The sequence below is a fragment of the Vidua macroura genome, chromosome 12 (genome assembly GCF_024509145.1).
Source record: "Vidua macroura isolate BioBank_ID:100142 chromosome 12, ASM2450914v1, whole genome shotgun sequence".
In the NCBI taxonomy this organism is placed as follows: domain Eukaryota; kingdom Metazoa; phylum Chordata; class Aves; order Passeriformes; family Viduidae; genus Vidua; species Vidua macroura.
The window spans coordinates 6330425-6349073 of NC_071582.1; the positions used below are offsets into that span (position 1 = coordinate 6330425).

An 18649-nucleotide genomic window follows, 5' to 3' on the forward strand; every position below is an offset into this window, starting at 1 on the left:
GGAAATCCTTGTGATTGACTCAGTCAGTTGTGTAAGAAGTAGTCATTAAAACAAAGCTGATCTGTGAAGATTCCTGCTGGAAACAGTCTTACATACAGCTCTGAACTATCTTTGACTTTTAGTGTGTGGAATACAGTATAAATGTGGGATAGATATTTTATCCACTCTCTGGTGACATTTGTCATGTAAGAACATTATGGGTGATTAATGCAGGTTGTTTATTATTTTTTCCTAATATAAAAGACACTTTATTTGTGGGGACAAAAATATGTTAAGGCTCAGAAGGACTCTCAGTGAGGTTGTGCAAGAAGGAAGAAATGGTTAAAGTTCATCATCTTTACAGTTAGGAGCAGTTTTGTATCAGAAAATCAGTTTGGAGTCTGTTAAGAATTCTTTATTTGGGAAAAGTCTAGAAAGAGCAGGGAATTCTTTTAACTGCCAGTTGTACAGGTGACAACTCAGGACCGTGGTGGCTCCTCTCTTATGAATACTCTGTAACTCTGAAAGAAGTCATATGTATTCACATTTTCACAGGTGCTACTCTCACTTTAAAGGTAGGGGAGGCTGTCAGCTGCTGAAAAATGAAATCATAAAATGCCCAGATGATGCAGGAAGTCACTCTCAGAAGTAGGAAGCCAGTCTGAATTCCAAGCGCTAAAAAAATCATCTACCTCAGTAAAATAATGTCAAAAATATTTTTAAAACATCTTTGGGTTTTTTAATCTGTTTATTTCAAATACTTTGTATCTGCATTTAAGAAAAAAATAAAAAATTGTGTTCTGAAAAACTTTCTGTAGCTAATTCAGATATAACCATATCATTCGAGCAGTAATACTAAAGCAACCCCTTAAAAATAAAGCTGTGAATAATTTGTTGATAGAACTTAGGTACAAGGAACAGCTATGAATCTTAGGATAGAAAGGTTGGAGTTTTATTTTCCAGTACTGAAGCACTTAGGTCAACATTGATTCCTCTGACTTTGTTACATACCTATGGACTTCAGAATGTGATTGATCTAGAGTTGTTGAAAAAACCTAGAACCTTGTTTCACATGGTAAGATCTTTCCTTTTCAAGAAAAGATGTGAAAAAGTCTGGGGAAATCTGGAGTGTTTAAAAACCTATGTCATCATATTTTAAGTTGAGGGGCTTTTTTAAAAGAGACATTTGGGTTTGGCTTTATTTTGGAGGAGTGGTGTCATAATTTTTGAAAGCTTTCTTGTTTGTACATGCCTAGTGGCTCTTGTCCTTGATCCATGCTAGCCTAAAATCTAATTTTAATTTTTTCTTGAGTGAACTTTAAGCAGTAGAGTCTAGTCTTGAAACAAAATAGTGAAATTACTTGGTGTAGTAATACGACTTTCAGTAGTGTGTGCTGATCATCATTAACAGCTCTTCTGTCCTAGATAAGGACACTGTTTTCTACAGGATTTTATTTCAGATGTTAATTAAGTTGTGTTTGCAGTATTTGAATATGTGTTATTTCACCTTGGTCAGTGTAAACATAGCTCCCAAGGATCACAGAATTCCTTCAAACCAGAGCTCCATACAGACTTAAATAGAAACCACTATTAAAGTTTCTGAGAGAATGAACTCCTTTCTGAATACACCTAAATCTATTATTCTGCCTTGGTAGGTTCTCTGCAAGTGTCCCAGTATTACACATAATCTTCTGCCATAATTGCCAGCTTTTCTGCCATAATTGTGTGGTGACAGTAAAAAAGAATTGGAGTGACAGGATGAAACATAGTGGGATCCAAGCTTGTGATATGTTTTCTTTCTGATTTTACACAATATGTCAGGCAGGAGGCTTAGAGTTTAAAATTTTAAGGTTTTGGGTTTTTTCCCCCCCGGGATTTCCAATCCCCTCTAAAATGCCTGAGTTCCAAAAGATGCTGAGGACATAATGCTGGCCTGAGGGGAGGGTAGGAGAAAGTTAAAAAAAACAAAAAAACATATATCGATTGCACACACCCACATGTGCAAAGCATCTTATACCTAGAGCATCTGCAGAATGTGCTGTCATCAGAGCAGTATTCATCACCTGATTTGGACACAAAAAGCAGAACCAGGGGAAACACAGTGGTGCTTAACAGAAGTCCTGGAGATGAGTTGTGAGCTCTGCTGGTTATGCCGGTGTTTATCCATACAGACTTCTGAGGGAGAGTTTTCTTGGAGGTTTAAGAAAATTGTACTCAAGAATATTCTTCTTTGATATTTTGCAGAGTAATGTATTCTGCCAGACAAAGGCCTTTTTACTTATCTTTCTGTACATCAAAGTGTGTTTTCCCCTTGAAATATGGGGAGCTGACAACTGTACAGCAGCAGCAGGGATCTGGGTTCACAGAGTAAGCAGTGTTTCATTATGCTGCTTTATTTGGATGGGCAACTGTGAGAAATAGCTTATGATGTATAAAATATCTGAGTCTCTTTTTGTACTTTAAGACATTGTTATCTCTATTTGAAGTTGGCTAGTGAAGGTCAGTCAGGCTAACTGCTTGCAAAAGAATATCCTGTCTCTGTTGGTAGATACTCTTTTCAAAGTTCATTGCATCCAGCAAGCTATTTTTGTAAATACCACTCATCATGGCAAATTACATACTGTTAGTGGGAGGGGGAAGGGAAATGGTGTAGAAGTTCTTTTCATAAAAAAAAAAAAATCGATTGTTGTTGTAAAGAGCATTGCATAGCCACGATGAAAAGTGTAAGAAGTTAATTTGTTTAAGATTTGGTGTTGATCAGGAATGTCAAATTGCACTGCGGAAGTGATACATTCTGTGATAACTGTAATACTGAAACTTTCACTCACTGATAACCATGGCACTGATATACTGTGATATTTTCATGACATTTCCTTTACTTTACTTTGAAGTCTAGTTGGTTAAGTCAGGAAGTCTTTCTGTATTAGCAACACTGAAGTTAGTGTGTTTTTTCTTCCTCTCTTTATGTTTTTTATATTTGTTGTTCAGTGAGAATGGAATGCTGGCAGTGTAGGAGAGTGCTAATACTGGCAAGCAGTCACTTACTTATCCAGCCTATCACATTTTGAAATGAAATCCATTTAAAAATGGGATTTTATAATAAGTAACATTTTAAAGGAATCAGTAGCTTCTTTGTGCTCTACTTATTAAAAATAAATCTGCCTTTCAGTGGTGTGTTTGGTTTAGGTTTTGTTCTATGGTGTCTACTCAAATTTGCATAAACTGGCCATCCTGCCCCACAAATATTTACAAACAAGAGAAATCCTTGGTAATCATGCCTGATCTTGTGAAGAAAATTACTGGTGTATGTTGGGCTTGCAGAATTAGTTTCTCAAGAGACCCTGTTGATGTTAAGAGAGCTGATGTGTTGACTGCACAGGAGAGGCATTCACATGTAGAAGCAAGTGGCATGTAGCACTGGCCCAGAGAGAGCCAGAGGTCTTGTAACTCCCCCTTTTCATGTTAAGTGGTTTTCTGACTGTTTTTTTTCCACAATACACTCATTTCTAGGTTATTATTGCCTACCTTGGATGTTCTGGATAGCAGTCATTGGCTTCCTGCAATGCAAGGAAACCTGATCCCGGTGTTTCATCTTCAGTGTTTATATTTAAATCACTAGTTATAATGTATCTTATACTAGAAGATATATACTATACTATTCTATACTATACTATAAGATAAGATAAGATACATTATAACTAAGATCTTATATCTAATTTAAGTTACTTTTTGGATATGCTGGTACCTTTTTTGCTCAGTTTTTCTAGTCGCTTAGAGTTACCTGTGTGAAAAGGAAGACTACTTAAAACTTCATAATGTATTTTATATCAGTGAAGATTACTGATAAATTTAAAGGTAATCCTGTTGAACTCACTGGCAACATTTATCCTTGTTCCACCAGATTGCAGCTACTTTAAAACCACAGCTCAAAGCAAAATACTTTATTTTCAATGCAACCACCAGTGGAATGATGGAGATGCAAAAATATCTACCTCTAAGCTGTTCCTTTAAAAGGTTATCTAAAAATATCTGCATTAACCAGCTAAAAGGTTTTACCAGATGATAATCGGTAATTATTATGGAAACATCTGATTTGGAAAAACCCACGACACATCTCATGTTAAAAAAAAAAAAAGGTAGAAAAATACAAGCAGTAATATTTCCATCAGTGCAGTGTTTCATGTATCAGGGAAAGTGGGTCCTCAGTCAGCGAATACAGCTAAGTCTGTTTTGTGCTGTGGCAAATCCCATTGTGAAGAGGCTGTGAGTAATCAGAAGTGACAGCATAAGCACTTTCTGTTCAAAGTGATTTTACAGAAAGCATTATTTTCTGAGAAAAGTACACATATGGCTCCCATAATGCTGAAAGAGCACTGCTCTATCCATTTATTAGCACTAGTGTTGGGAGAGGAAGTTTTGCAAATGGTGTTCAGATTAAAGACCTTTTTCTCTGCTTTTTCATTCCATAAAGCATCCCTAAAATCATAGGAATCAGACAGATAGGCAAGGGCAAGGCAAGAGTGTCTGCCAAGGGGATGTTAGGACAGTCTGTGAAGATGAGGATGCTGTCAGGAGCTGTACCTGCTGCTCAGGGGTCACTCAAGAAGTCAAACAGTAGCAAAAATGCTCTTTCTTGGTGGAAGAGCCAGTGGGCCAAGAGGCTGTAATTTCCAGTTCACAGGGTGAGCCAGGGCCTTGGAAAAACCTTGAACTCATACCAAACACTGCATGAATCCCATTAATGCATTTTGATGAAGGTTCTTCAGCTCTCTATGCTCCTTCTCACTCGGGCCCTCTGCTTGCCCTAAGCTGTTGTTCTAGAACAGTGCTCATGTCCTTGTCACACCCTCCTGTCCTGTCCTGTCCCCTGCTCTGAGCCAGCCAGTGATGGTGGGACTGGAATGAAAACCTGAGACCTTTTGCTCTTACAAATTATGAATTTAAAGGATGAATTTGCCCCCTGTAGTAGATATTTATATCTAAAGGGATTTATTTTTGTGGTTCTTGGGTTTTTGTTTGGGTTTTATTGCTTGCCTTGGCTCTACAGTTTGTGGTTATAACAAATATGATTCCTTGTGTGAGGCACATGCACATTGCCAGGGCCTTTCAATTTAAGTTAATACCCATACATAATCAAGTTCTAGTATTCTGATTTCTGTAAATTGCTTACCATTGTCTCACATTTGCAAAACTGCCAAAAGGAACTGCTCAGAACTTCACTTCCCAAAGCCTGAAGCCTCATAGCTTTTCGGGGAAAACAAAGGTTCCAGTGCTCACACTTGTAGAGCTTGGTAGTTCAAAACCAAATGCCAACAGCAACATAAGTGCTATTTAAAAAAAAAAAGTCCTCATGACAGTTATGTCAAACTTGATAGCTCAGTATTTGGGATTGGCACTAGGGTTTTATGTATCTCAAAAACACAAATAATTTGAAAGCAAATTATTTTTGCAAATTATTTTTCCAGAAATTTTCTTTGGAAGTTAGCTCTGTATTTGCAAATAAGGTGTGTACATTTTTCTGAGTTACTGTAATTTACTGCCTCTCTTAGATGCTCCACAACCAAGAAGCCTGAAATAAAACCTGTTTCTGTCCATAGTAATTTGTTTTGGAAGAGATGGTTGAAGGAGTTGGAGGGTAGCAAAGGAGATTCAGGTCTCTCTCTCTCTCTTTCATGAATATTAAGCCAGACAATCCCAATTCCAAAATTACATTACAGACCTTGATCACAACTGAAAGGTTTCAAATACTTGTACTGCTTCCAGTAACCTTTTTCTCATAATCTCATAAAATAACCCCCAAGGAGAGTGAAGCTTAAATACTGATGGGTCTGAGTATGTCACCAGTTATCTACTAAAGTGGAGTTTAGTACTAATATTGTTTGTATTCAAGCATGAATTCCAATGACATTTAACAGAGTTAATTTTATCTTTATTTGGTATTATGAATTTTGCCTCATTCTGTTCACTGTTGCTTTCTTTGAAATGCCTCTCAAATTTCACTGGCACTGGACCATCCTTGGTGATTGCTGCCACATGCCTGTCTAGCATGAAAACATCTTTATTACTTCAGAAAGTCTGTCTTTAATGGCTTGGATATATTTGCATCTGGCTAGGAATTATGACAAGCAATAATCATATTGAGAGAGCTGTTTGTTTGGCTTTAATGAGCGTAAGCTACAGCTTGCATTCAAGGAACTGCTTGGACTTAATAACACAGCAAATTACTTGTGCTGCTCAAATCCATTCTCTCTGGGTGCTTTAATGGGCAGGGGTTCATAGGAGTGTAGGAACATTTTTGGCCATGAAAATAAAGGGGGCTTCCATAGCATCGCTGGTGTCTTCTTTTTGTATCAGCTCCAGTTTTAAACCAGCAGTGTGGAGATATGCATTGCAGCAACAAAGCTGAAGCAATGCACTTTGAAACATTTACTGGGGAGGTGTAAGGAGAGAAAATACCATTAAAATCTTCACAGAGAGGGGAGATCCTTCCACCTTTAACATACAAATCATGGCAATTTTCATTCCTCCTTTAGAGTGGCTGCTGTGTGTCTGATAAAATAGATTAATGATGAATTATACGTCAAAAGAATTTACTTTGGTTGCTTTGCTAACACTGGTGTCGTTTCTTCCCTACAGGTATTTCTGTAACAAAGAAGACTCACACATGTAAGTAATATCTTTTGATTTGGCCTTCTTTCACAAATGGAATTTCTGTTAGGCCGTGCTATGGTGCTCAGACTAATTGGTGTTAGTCTGGCCTGAGAAAGCTCCATTTTAAAAATTCTGGTGGGTTTTCTGCCTTAGGGGTTTCAGTCCTCGCCCAAAGTGGTGTTGGATGTACAATGTGTGTCTGTATATGTGGTACTCACATGTCTGTTAAATCAGAGGGCAGAAAAAGAAAGTTGTGAGGAAAGGCAGAATTCCTTATTGTACTATATCTACTTTACAGCTGGCTGATAATTAACATATCCAGAAAATGCAGGTGAGGAGAATGGTTATTTTTATGTCTGTTACATATGCAGTATTATTCAAATCAAAATAATTTAATTGTGGAGCTTCTGTCCCTTCCTATGCACTCATCTAGAAGATAAATCATTCTCTGCCTGTGCTTGAGGAACTCAATGAACAACTGGAGGTTCTTGTTTTGCTCTCAACCATACAAGCAAGCAGCCCACATAAGTGGTGACCTTGGAAATGGCTGTGGATGTGTGCATTTACTTACATATACATTTATTCCAAATCCTCTTCAAAGACAGTTTCTGGGGATCAACTCTTATCTATCCTGCAGAGAGCTCAAAGCACAGTTCTGAGAAAATGCTGGGATTTGTAGCTGAAGGAGCATGTTGAGATTCTTTAGATGCTGTGGAGGTTTGGCAGTTTGGTAGTGCAAGAATTGTACTTGCCCAGGATATGAAACAGGTTTAGGCTAAAGCTGCGGCTATTACTTTCATGAAAGCCCTCTTACAAAACAGGTGCTAGGCTGCTCAAAATTTACAAATACATACACTTTTTATGCATTTTCAAGTATTTTCATGCTAGCTGCTAGTGTCTTACATGGCTTTCATTCTTACTTCATTTCTGGTTTTATAATAGTCATAGAGTGAAAAATCTGACTTGAAATGATGAACTCTCACTGTGTAGAGTTAAAAAGCAGATTTGAGAATTTCAAATGAGAAGCTGATTTGTGTGAGTTTTGAAACAAATTTTAAATATCTGAAACTTTCAGAGCATGATGGTCCTCCTTTGCTTGGGTGGGCTTTGTGCTTAATGCATTCTGAGGGCCAGACCCTCTTTGGCTGAACGATGGTTTTGTTGAACTTAGAGCTACAGGCAGGCAGCTGAGGGCAGAATTTCACCCTGGTATTTTTGGGGACTATTTGAGCTTGTGCTGACTGGCATTCACAGCACAGGACACTGAAGTGCTCCCTACATGTCCAGGCCAGGCAGTGTCCAGCTGCCTTGCACAGCCTTGCCCACGGGCTCAGCCCTGTGTGGGGCCACCCCCTCTCTGGAGGTGCTGAGTGTTTGTGCCAGCTCAGTGCTGAGCTCTCTTGTGTACAGGTGAATGTTGGTTTGTAACACCCCTGGGAATCAGCCAAAACCACCCTGGGTTTTGTACAGCAGTGCCATGAACTGACCCACAGAGCCACGGCTCCAGCTCCAGCTTTGGGAATTTTGTAGGGAAGATGAAGTACTGAGCACAGAGCTAAAGAGCACAAGAAACAGGATCCTCAGCCACCCCAGACTGGTGCAGTGTTGTCACCCTGTATCTCAGCTGAAGCTGTTTCAGGCCTGTGATGAAAAAAATATGTGTTTCTCAACTGTGAGAGATGATTAGTAGTGCTCACCATACAAGGCCTTTCATCTAGTTCAAACAGAAATTAGGGTCCCAGTGTCTTTCATGTTGAGAACTCTGTGCTTTTCTAAGAGAACTGTCAAAGAGTAGTTCCTCGATTTGTTAATCAGTTGTCATGCAATTGCTGAAGCATGAACAGAAAAGTTGCCTGAATAATGGGAAGATAAGCTTGCCCATTAAGAAGGGATTAAAATAGAAGGAGCAATAGGCTGTAATTGGCATGATGAAAATGTAAGCTACGTTTGCTAGCAAATATGCATGAGGTTTCATTCTGTTTTGGTTGAAGTTCTTTTAGAATTCATTCCTGTTACGATAAATTCTCTTAGAGCACGAGTGGATGTAAATTGCGCATCTTTGGCATTTCAGCATCATGCACAATAAAAAGCTTTTTTTGCCCTTGTTGCCTAGAATTAGGTTTTTTAATTGACTAGAAAAAGGCAATAAAATTTACAGGTTTGGAATGAGTTAGAAAAAAAATAATATAAACACCTAAATACAAGAATTATAAAGTCTGAGTTGTTAACAACTACAAATGACAGAGAAAGAGTTTGTGCACCAAGATGTGCTCTAGAATTTGCCTATCACTTTGTATCAGTATAAATAATTTATCCAAATGAAGTTACATAGAGTAAGTTTTCTGCAGAGAAATTTCAAAAAATATTCTTGCAAACACTTTGTGTAGTGTATATACCTTGCCTGCTCTGATTTTTAGAAATACGGGTGAAATTGCCTTATTCCAATTTTACGATGTGTGGCATATGAGAGTGTTGACTGACTGTAAACTGCCACTTATTTCTAATGACCTGTGATTTAATTAGGGAGAAAGAAATGGAGTGGAGAAAATGAGTGGAAAAGAGGAAAGAAATTAGTGGAGAAAAAAAACAACTTCTTTAACATAATGCCAGAAAGTTTGATACATTATGCATTTCAAACATCAGATTAATCCTTTTCAGACTTCACCCTAACACCTGTTTTAATTGTGCAGGTTTTGAAATTGGTGGGGATCTGTCTCCAGTACTGAATTTTTTCTGGGTTTATTGTTTGAGGGTCTGGGTACATTTTATCCCCTTCTTTATATTAGTCTGACAGAAGTGTCCAGTCAGCTGAAACTGAACTCCTGTGCTGATGGCAGGTGCTCAGCTGGTTCTGAATCTAACAATAGCTTAACATTTGTACACATGCAATATAGTAGTGTTGAAGAAATGCAGGTCTTTCATAATGTAGCTATCTAAATAAAACCTGAGAGATTTTTATTTTTTTTTGAGGCAACTGATTTTATCCAAGTATTCCACTTCATTGGTGCTTCTCCACATTTTCTCTTTATTACAGTTTAAATGTTTCAAAATCTGACACTTATATACAGGGAGTGCAATAGTCTTCCAAGGAGCACTAAGGGAATAAATGTTATCCACCCCAAAATGTCCTTCTCTGCTCAGTTCAAGTTAAGATTAAACAGCCTTTTGAAGAAAGAAATACATGCCTTCTGTCTGTTTGTAGAATAATTCTCTTGAGCTCACATGGCTATTTGTCAGGTTAACCATCACTTTAGATAAGCTGTAGTCTGTCAGATGGTAGAGGACAAGTCCTGTCTCATCTTCCATACAAAGTGGGACTTCTGGTCTTTCAGTTCTTTTTGACTCGAGAAAGACATGACTGACATTTAGATTCTTTTCTGATCATTTGATTGGCAGTAATATTTGTACAACAACCCTCTTTCTGCCATGTCTCATACTCTGAATAGAAAAGTACTGGAAGTGGATTGTACCTTTGCACAACTTCACCCTTTTTGCAAATTCAGAAAGGCGTTGTTGTATCAGTGATGATCAAAATCTGAAATTCTGGGAAACAGAAGGCTGCAAAGGACCTGGCATTTAATAGTGACCCGCTGGGCTTTAGGCTGTCCTGAAGTGTGGAGTATTTTGTTTCTGGCATTTTAAATCTAAATCTTGCCACACTTCATGTAATTAGTGTCATGGCCTCTACCAGACCACTTGTGACTCAGAGCTGTCACACAAATCAATCACCTTATTTTTCTTCCGATCCCTGTTTTATCTTGGGCACTGACATTCTTAAATGAATTTGAACTTGGCTGCCTCTCAAAGTAAGGGGTTTCCTGCAGATGGACCCAGAAGGTGAGTGTTGCACTGAGTCTAGGATGCAATGGAATATTCTTCCTCTCACTGTTTGAGTTGTGAGGAGCCACAGTCAGAAGCTCTGAAGGAGTTTGCATAGCTGGAGTTCGTATCTGCACTGATGGCCAGACACATGCAGTCATTTGCTTACCTTGCATTGGTAAGATAGTAAAAAATGCACAGATTTTACAAGCCTTCCTCAGTTTTCTGTCCAGAGCTCCTTTGGAATGTTGTTTCACAGCAGAAAAGCACCAGAAGCCCTGGCTCTGAGTGACACCCATTCATCAGAGCAGAGGTGGGGACCTGCAGGGCTGCTCTTACTTGGCCTGGATTAACCAGGTGCTGCTTTGAACTAGGGGCTGCTCACTGGGTTCAACTTTGTAGTGATAGTGCTCCTACAGTTCACTGTCACCAGTGTGGAGCATGGCTTTTCTGACCTGAGGCCAGAAGTGACAACTTCTTCATTCATTTAGACTGAATTACCACGATTTGGAGAGAAAGAGCATGTTTCTTCTTGTGATTTACCAAGATATTTAAATTAGAGTAATTTTTCTTAAACAATTATATCAGTAGGCATCTCTGTATGAATTCCTTAATTCTGGGTGAACTGTTCCTCACTTAAACTGAAATTATCCTTTCAGTTAATTTCTGGAAGATAAGAAATACTTCCAAAGCTAGGTGCTGATTTTAATGACATGAGCTCCTACAGGAAAATTAAGTGGAAACTGCGTGCTTTTAATTTTTAGTAGTAAATAAAATATTGCATGAAGAACTGGCAACTTTGTTGGCAAAGAGTAGAAGTAAACCGATCCCTTCTGCTATCTGAGATCCCAAGCCCTTTCTTCACTCTCACTTCAAGCTCTGGGGCTGTTACTACAGTCATCTGGCTGTAGGTGTTGGTCTTGGGTGTATCTTGGCTCAGTGTCCTTTGACAGTACACAGGAACTCTGGACTAAGGGGGAAAATTCACATTTCAAGTTTACACTGCAGATGGGAAGTCTTGACTGTGCCATCAGGAGGTCAGCTTTACTGCCCACTGTGTGTGCCAAGAGCTGGGAAGCTGGGAGTGCCAGAGTTCAGGTGTCTCCACCACTGCCCATTGTCCTGACAAGCCCCTGAGCCTTTGCCTGGACCTTGCAGTGCTGCTGCAGCACAATGAGCCAAAAAAAGGGAATGTCCTGCTCGTGGAGCATGCACTTCACACTGTCCTGGGCAGAGATCCCTGCCTGCATCATGGCCTTCCTCTCTTTCACTCTGAGCAGTTGCTAAGAAGAGCACAGTGCTTGTTAAAAATGCAGAGGCAGATGTGGGGCAGAAGACAGTTCTTCAGCTTCTCAGATATCCAACATTTCTAGAACTGTTTTTCACCAAAGTTCTACAAGCATGTATTAATATTTGCAGCTTAATGGAACCCAAGACCCAGATTTCTCTTCTCTGATTTTATTTTCCATATTGTATTTCCTGTCACTGCTAAAGATTTTTCAACATTTGCTAGTTATTTTATTTAATTGCATTAAAGGGAAAGCCATTGTGATTCTTTTTTCTGATCTGATTTATAATTACTTATCTACTGTGCATTCGCTGTTGACTTCCCCTCACGTGTTTCATGTGCAGACTAAAGTAAGTAAATGATACTTTTCCCTCACAAAACAGGAGCCCTCAGAAAACTGATGGTTAACAGGATCTGCTGTTAGCACCAAGGCCTAAAGAGAACAGGTGAAAACTAAACCCTATCCCCTGAGGCCAATAAAATAGCTGTTTGGTCCCTTGTGTGTAACCTCCTAATAACTTTACTGGGCAGCCTTAAGATCCCTTGAGGGCTTCTCTGCAAGAGCATTCCCTCTCTTTGTTCAGATTGCTTATTAAAAATGATTTTATAATGAAGTTGCCTCAAATAGCTGCTACTTTCCTGCTTGTCCTTGAAGCACTGTTTGCCCTGACGAAGAATCTGAAGACAGCTATCTAGGGCTGTTCTCTTGTTCAGAACTTTTACTGAACTACAGCTACAATTCTTTCTTTTTCTTTCGCTCTTTTTACTTTTTTAAATTTTTTTTTTAACTTCCCTGCTGTGAGACAAAGCAAGCCTCTCCATCAGCAGTTCAGCTTTCTGCCTTTAATTCCTCTTTGAGGCCATCTCTGTGGAAGGTTTGGTTTGGTTGCCACACAAAACACTGTGTCAGTGACTTGTTTGTTGCCTTCTTTTTGGGTGGCCAAATTATTGAGTACAGGGGCAAAGATGAAGTCATTGTCAAATAATGAGGAGAGGAGGGAATATTTTTAAAGTCAGAAAGGGTTTCTGGCTGGCTTGGGAGAAAGAGTACAGAGAATGGCAGTGGGTGTGGGTGTGTAATGTCCATGACATGGCTGTAGGTGAAATCTGTGGATTATCTGGTTCTTCCTGGCAGTTCTGCACCTATGAAATACTTTCTCTGTAAAAATTCCAACATTTGTGAGAAAGACCAGCCCTTTTACCCATGTGGAAATAGCCATGGATAAAGGTAAAGTATCAAAAGATTTTTTATTATTGTATGTTTTGTGTCCTCACAGAATAACAGGTCAGAGCTGAGACAAACCTGTTGCCTCTAATCTTCTCTTAGCTGCCCAAAAGCACGGCATGTGCCTGGGCCCCAACCCTTTGGCACACTTGGAAGGAACATTTCATTTTCTCTAAGGCTGATAGAACAGGCAATTAAATGTACTGCCCTGGAAGTCCCATGGGGAACTCTGTCTATTAGCTGCACTTGAAGATAATATCAGGTCTCTTCTCTGGTTCTGTTCTGAATATATGGAGCAGCTTCTATCTATTTGGGGTTTTTGGCTGTAACCATTATTTATGGGCTTACTTTACTGTGAGTTTTCTGGTAAATACCCTCAGACAGGGTTCTTGGTGCTTTTAATAATGAAGTAGTATGCAAACCACATGAAGGGAAAAACAGCAAATGAGTTGAAAAGTAATTTTAATGAAGACTGATAAGTATTTGCAAAATGTTAATAATCCAGTATGAAAATTTATTGGATTATAGATCAGATACTTCTAAATTGCAAATCAATACAGTCTGCAAATCAATTCCAGTTCTGCTCATGCTTCATTTCTTTTTCTGGTTGCTCCTGTAGAAGCAGACAAGATGGGCAGAGACATTCTCTTTAATGTTTAAAAAATACTTGGAGGCCCATGTTTTAAGGAATGATGAAGTGTTAGGAGAACATTAAGGGGTTTCTGACATTAGAGGTCTGAATTCTGTCAGTGTGGTTGATGGGTATTAAAAGATAATGGACTTATTATTAAAAGATATGGACAGTTCAAAATAAATTTGAACTGTTTGTGTATGCAGGCAGTAAATACATTGGGAATGCCTGTAGTGTTCTTTCTCTGTACCTAAGTCTTGCTTTATAAATTCACAGAAGTTGCTCTTGCATGTTTTGTGCCCTTCTTTTTTCTGTCTGTTAATTCCTAAAGCTGTTGCTCTGATGTAGGAAATGGTGAATGAAGTCATGACCACCTCCTGTGGTGCAATGCACTTTAACAGGGGAAGTGTGGGATTGCTCTGAATCCTATTGCAGCTGCTTCAGTGAATCCTTTTGGCTGAAACGTGTTTTCATCAGCCCTCTTAGCATTGCCTTTTTTTTGGTTGTTTTTAAAATCTCATGTCTTTAAAACTCTTGCAGCTGTTACATGAAGTTAATGTTTCCAGCTTGATAAGAACAGCTGTCCACAATTTTGGTGTGTTCATTGGTTATAGAAGAGAACTGTGTTATGGGCTGAATCTAAGTTTTAAAGTACCTGATATTGTTCACATTCTATGACTTTAATCCAACTCTGAGAGCAGTAGGAGTTGTTCTTTTCAAAGTCATTAAGTTTGTTGGGTTTTTTTTTCAGCTTTTGAGTGTCTTGGGCACCAAAAAACTGACAGATGAGACTTCTCCAAATCTACTTTTGTATTCTGTATATTTTTCAATGCAAACAATGTGAAAGCAAATAGGAAGTGTTATTGCTCATGACTTTCTTCTTCAATATATAGGTTGCATATTTTGGCTTTGAATAGTCTAAATCTAGCCTACTCTAACTATGCTTACAGAGAAATACTTTTGACTACATGCTTTGCAATAGCTCCCTAAGAAATAATTGTACTTTCTAAACAAGCCTTGTGCATTTGGTTTGATTTGAATGGTTCCTTGAAGTCACCTCAATCTTTATAGAAAGGTGAATCTTTGTGAATGGATTGCCACCATATACAGCAAAGTGTTGGGATTAAATTAGTGTTAAAATTAGGATTAAAACATGATCTTTATACCATTTGTTCAAACATCAAAAGTCCAAGTGGATATTTTTTTCCTACAGATTTATTGCTGCTACTTTTTTTCACGCTTTTAGAAGAATCTGTGGAGTTTTCTGCTTACATTCATTTCACTTCATGACATTGTTTATAACACAATACTGCATTTTTTGTAGTAAGGCTGAATTCTAATGATTCTAAAGCAAGCAGTCATAGAGACTTCTCCAAGGTTGGTATCTGAACCAAAAAAAGCACATTTTATTATCTGAATTTTGAAACCAGGGACTGATTCCATCATTCCTAATAGACTCATTTATTTGACAGTGCATTGCTAGACTTGAGCACTTGCCATCCTGACACAACTATTGAACCTGAAAAGGGCTCTTTAATGTATGTTGATAGCTAAGCTTAATAGGGACTGTGAAAATACTGGAAGTTTTGCAGCCTTTCTCTAAGCACATCAACCTAGAATTATTTAAATGTTGACCCAGCTGGGAGCACAGTCTGATGCAGACAGTAACTAAGACAGCTCCTCATGGCAGATCAGGTAATCACTTCAGCTTGTAATGAGGAGCTTGTTCTTAATGTTATGACCAAATGATGGTGATAATTGTAAAGCTCCTAATTTAAATATAGTTTTGCTGCTCAGGGTTTTCTCCCTGTAAGTCTCTTAACATGATGAAGTACATAGGACAAAAAGTTTCAAAGGACAGTGTGGGTTGGTCTAAAGAGCTAAAACTTGCAGGTGAAAAGGAACAGAAATGGATCAGCCCAAAATCAAATAGAATCCTATGGGAATTTGGGATACAGACTCCTTAAAACTCAACGTTTCAACTTTTTTCCTTTTGTTTTCAGAACACTTCAATAGTTTTGAGCTATATTGCCAAATATGTATATTTGTGTATATTGCTTAACTGGGGGTGGTGGGAGAGCAAGGAGGGAGAACTGTGCTGACAGCATTTCAGAAATCTTGCCAGATACGAGTTACAGTTAGGAGTACAGGTGATTTTTGAGGTTTACATGGATCAAATCATAGTGACAGATACTTTGGTGTGAGTTTGAGTTCTTAAATGTCAGCTGCTTTTTTAATTTGCACAAGGGGTAGGAAGATGGTCCTGCTTACCCAAACTATGCCCACACACAAAATTCCTTCTGCAAAATTCTTCATTAAACTGAAAGACTCAGGAAAAATGGTGCCTGGTGTTAGTCTGGTATAGAGGAGTAGTTAAATGTTCTCTTTGTGTCTTAGTAGTTGTCTTTCAGTTGAAAACATAAGAAAAAATACAGTGCATTCCCAATAAGACAAAATTACACCATTTTTCTGTAATGCCAAAATTACTTACTTTGAATTTACTGTACATTCACTACCAAAGAATAGTTGAAATATGTGTGCTTTGGCATGTCCTGTTGTGCTGATTAGTGCACATCAAAATGAGCATCACAGTACTGAAATAACCTTTTTTCTAAATATGTTTTATGCAGGGGAGGAGAGAGAGAGAGAGACTATGTCAGTAACAAAATCACATTCTCCAGTGTGAATACCTTTGAACTGAGTGTAAATATCCATTGCTACTTCACCTCTTGCTTTTAAAACACATTGTAGTAGAACCTTGATTTGGTCTTTAACCCCACTGCAGTCACCTTGCCTTAAATTACTTTATTGTCTGGGTTTGGATTCACAGTTCACTTGATCAAAGGAAAGGATCTCACCTAAATAGAAGTTACTGTTTTAAGGGATTGCATCTGGGACTTTGGGAAGTTTCTTTTCTTAACCTTACTGCCATTAATGGCTAGATTCTCAAATTGACCTAGAACTGAACCTTCAACGACTTATTGTAAAAAACATAAGAAGTGAAATAAGTAGGAAGCCTTGACCAAGAGGATGATGACTTGGCTGGAAAAAATGAAGACTTGTAAGACATTTTTGTTATCTGGCTTAGCTTCTCCTGTGTGTATGAGAAGTTTTTGTTTAAAGTGAGCACAAACTATCAGTTGTGAGGTGCAGCACTGTCACTTGCTGTACAACAGACTAGGCACACCCTCAAAGCAAAGAAGTTTCCTCTCTCTCTTTTTTTTTTTTTTTTTTTTTTTTTGAGGTGTTTACCACCAACTTCAAAAGTCAGTTCACAAGAGTGGTGGTGTTCTTGCAGTTTTCTGGAAATTCAAACAAGTCTTTATTTAATCTCTATGCAACAGAGGTAGGGAAATCTCTGGTTTCAGAAAGCCGCTACATGACCAAAGGCATTTAGTGATTTCCTCTTAGATAAAGCCATCAGTTGATAACCATCCTTCTCACCAATGTTTGTCTGAAGAAATGTTTCGTTATCTTTGTTATGTTACCTAACTGATATGGAGGTGTGATACTTGCTGGCTGTAAAGGCAACTTCTACAGATAAGGCAAGTTTCCTGTTTAAAGTCTTCACATTTCTTTCACTCTGACCCGTTTTTCCTCTTCCCTGCCTGTATTGGTGGCTTAGTCCAGAGTTATGGTCCTTGAAGTAAAGGTGGAAGTAGAAAGACAATTTTACATGCTGTTTGAGGATATAAGAGTACTAAAGGCTGGCTGAAAAAAATTTTCCTTTTAAACAGAGCTTTAGGTATTTCAGAATATATTTTACTGAAGGTATCATTTTTTCCTGCAGTTTTCAGAAGGGAGGTAAGAAAAGCCCTTGTTAACTCAGAGCAGGGTGAGTTGTCCTTCATGTGGGATGGTGGTGGCATGACTTTAGGAGCTGACCTAGAAATGAGGCAGTTCAGGTACTTCAACCTTAAATTTCCACGTCCTGTCAACAGGACTTCACCACCTCACTGTCAGCTGTTTTGAGAGTACATTTTAGCACGAAATCCCGTCTTTAGAAGCAGTAATGTAAATTTCTCTGGAACATTTTGTCTTTGAGAAGCCAGCAATGTTGACACCAAAAAATCCCTGTTCTAACAGGGAACCTTTTAAAAGGGAAACAGAGAACCTCAACTTGAGAACAAGGAATTTGGGAAGTTGTTACTATTATTCTTTGTGCAACTAATACCTGGCAGACCCAGTTTACAAAAGAAATTCCCTCTACTGTGGGTTTATTTGCTGCTTTTCACTGGTATTGGAGGTTGTATGACAGCATTGCAGGTGGGAACCCAGCACCTGCTTTATAAATAAACTGCTTTCCTCACTCCAGATTAAGTCAGCAGTTAAACTTGGGATCCAGCCTAGCAAGTGGTGTTGTGTTCTGGTAGGATTTACATGTAACTGCTTATTTCCTTTTCTCAAGATCCTGAAATCACAAAGCTGAGCATTTCAGTGTGATGGATCTTTTACTGTATGTTCTGCATAAGCCCAAAAGACTCTGCATAAGCCCAAAAGACTCTGCATATCTGTTGTGGGTGTAGGTTGTCCAGTAAATCCTATTTTCTCTGTGGTGTCAGATTTGGCTTGCATGTTCCAAATAACTTCATGGCACTGGCACAGGAGCCTCCATGATGCTTCTCTCCGAATCAGACTTAGTTGTGCTCATTTTGTCAACCAGAAGGTCTGTTCAGGAGGTAGGAAGAGAAACAGAAGCTTCAGCTGAAGCAGAAGGTCAAAGTGTTTTGAAAGACCACAGGAGCTGAATGATGGCAGTTTTCATATTTGAGCCATTAAATCTCTGAAATTTGTTTGCTTCCAGTGAGATTGTAACACATCACACCTCTACTTCCACGCATCAAGATAAGCATGCCCAGATTATAAAATCAGAGTATGAGTTCTTAGCCTCTTTCAAAAGAGCATTTCTAGGACAGTCCAAGAATCTCTCGGTGCAGCAGCAGCTACCAACTGAAACCTGACACTGTCTATGCTCTGAACATATCATATTCATAAAAGCAACCTTTTTCTTTTTACTAGAAACCTTCACTTCTTTAATTGTTGCACTCCTCATTTT

General features: G+C 38.6%; 1 protein-coding gene across 3 annotated transcripts in view; it reads left to right on the top strand.

Moving 5' to 3' along the window:
* The window catches only part of LOC128813635 (nuclear receptor ROR-alpha), a 249576-nt gene that overhangs the window by 130756 nt on the left and 100171 nt on the right, over window positions 1-18649 (top strand). For all 3 annotated transcript variants that reach the window (XM_053988924.1, XM_053988923.1, XM_053988926.1), the window contains exon 4: window positions 6616-6645. In XM_053988924.1, the coding sequence (XP_053844899.1) occupies window positions 6616-6645 (30 nt within the window). The remainder of the gene's footprint in view (window positions 1-6615; window positions 6646-18649) is intronic.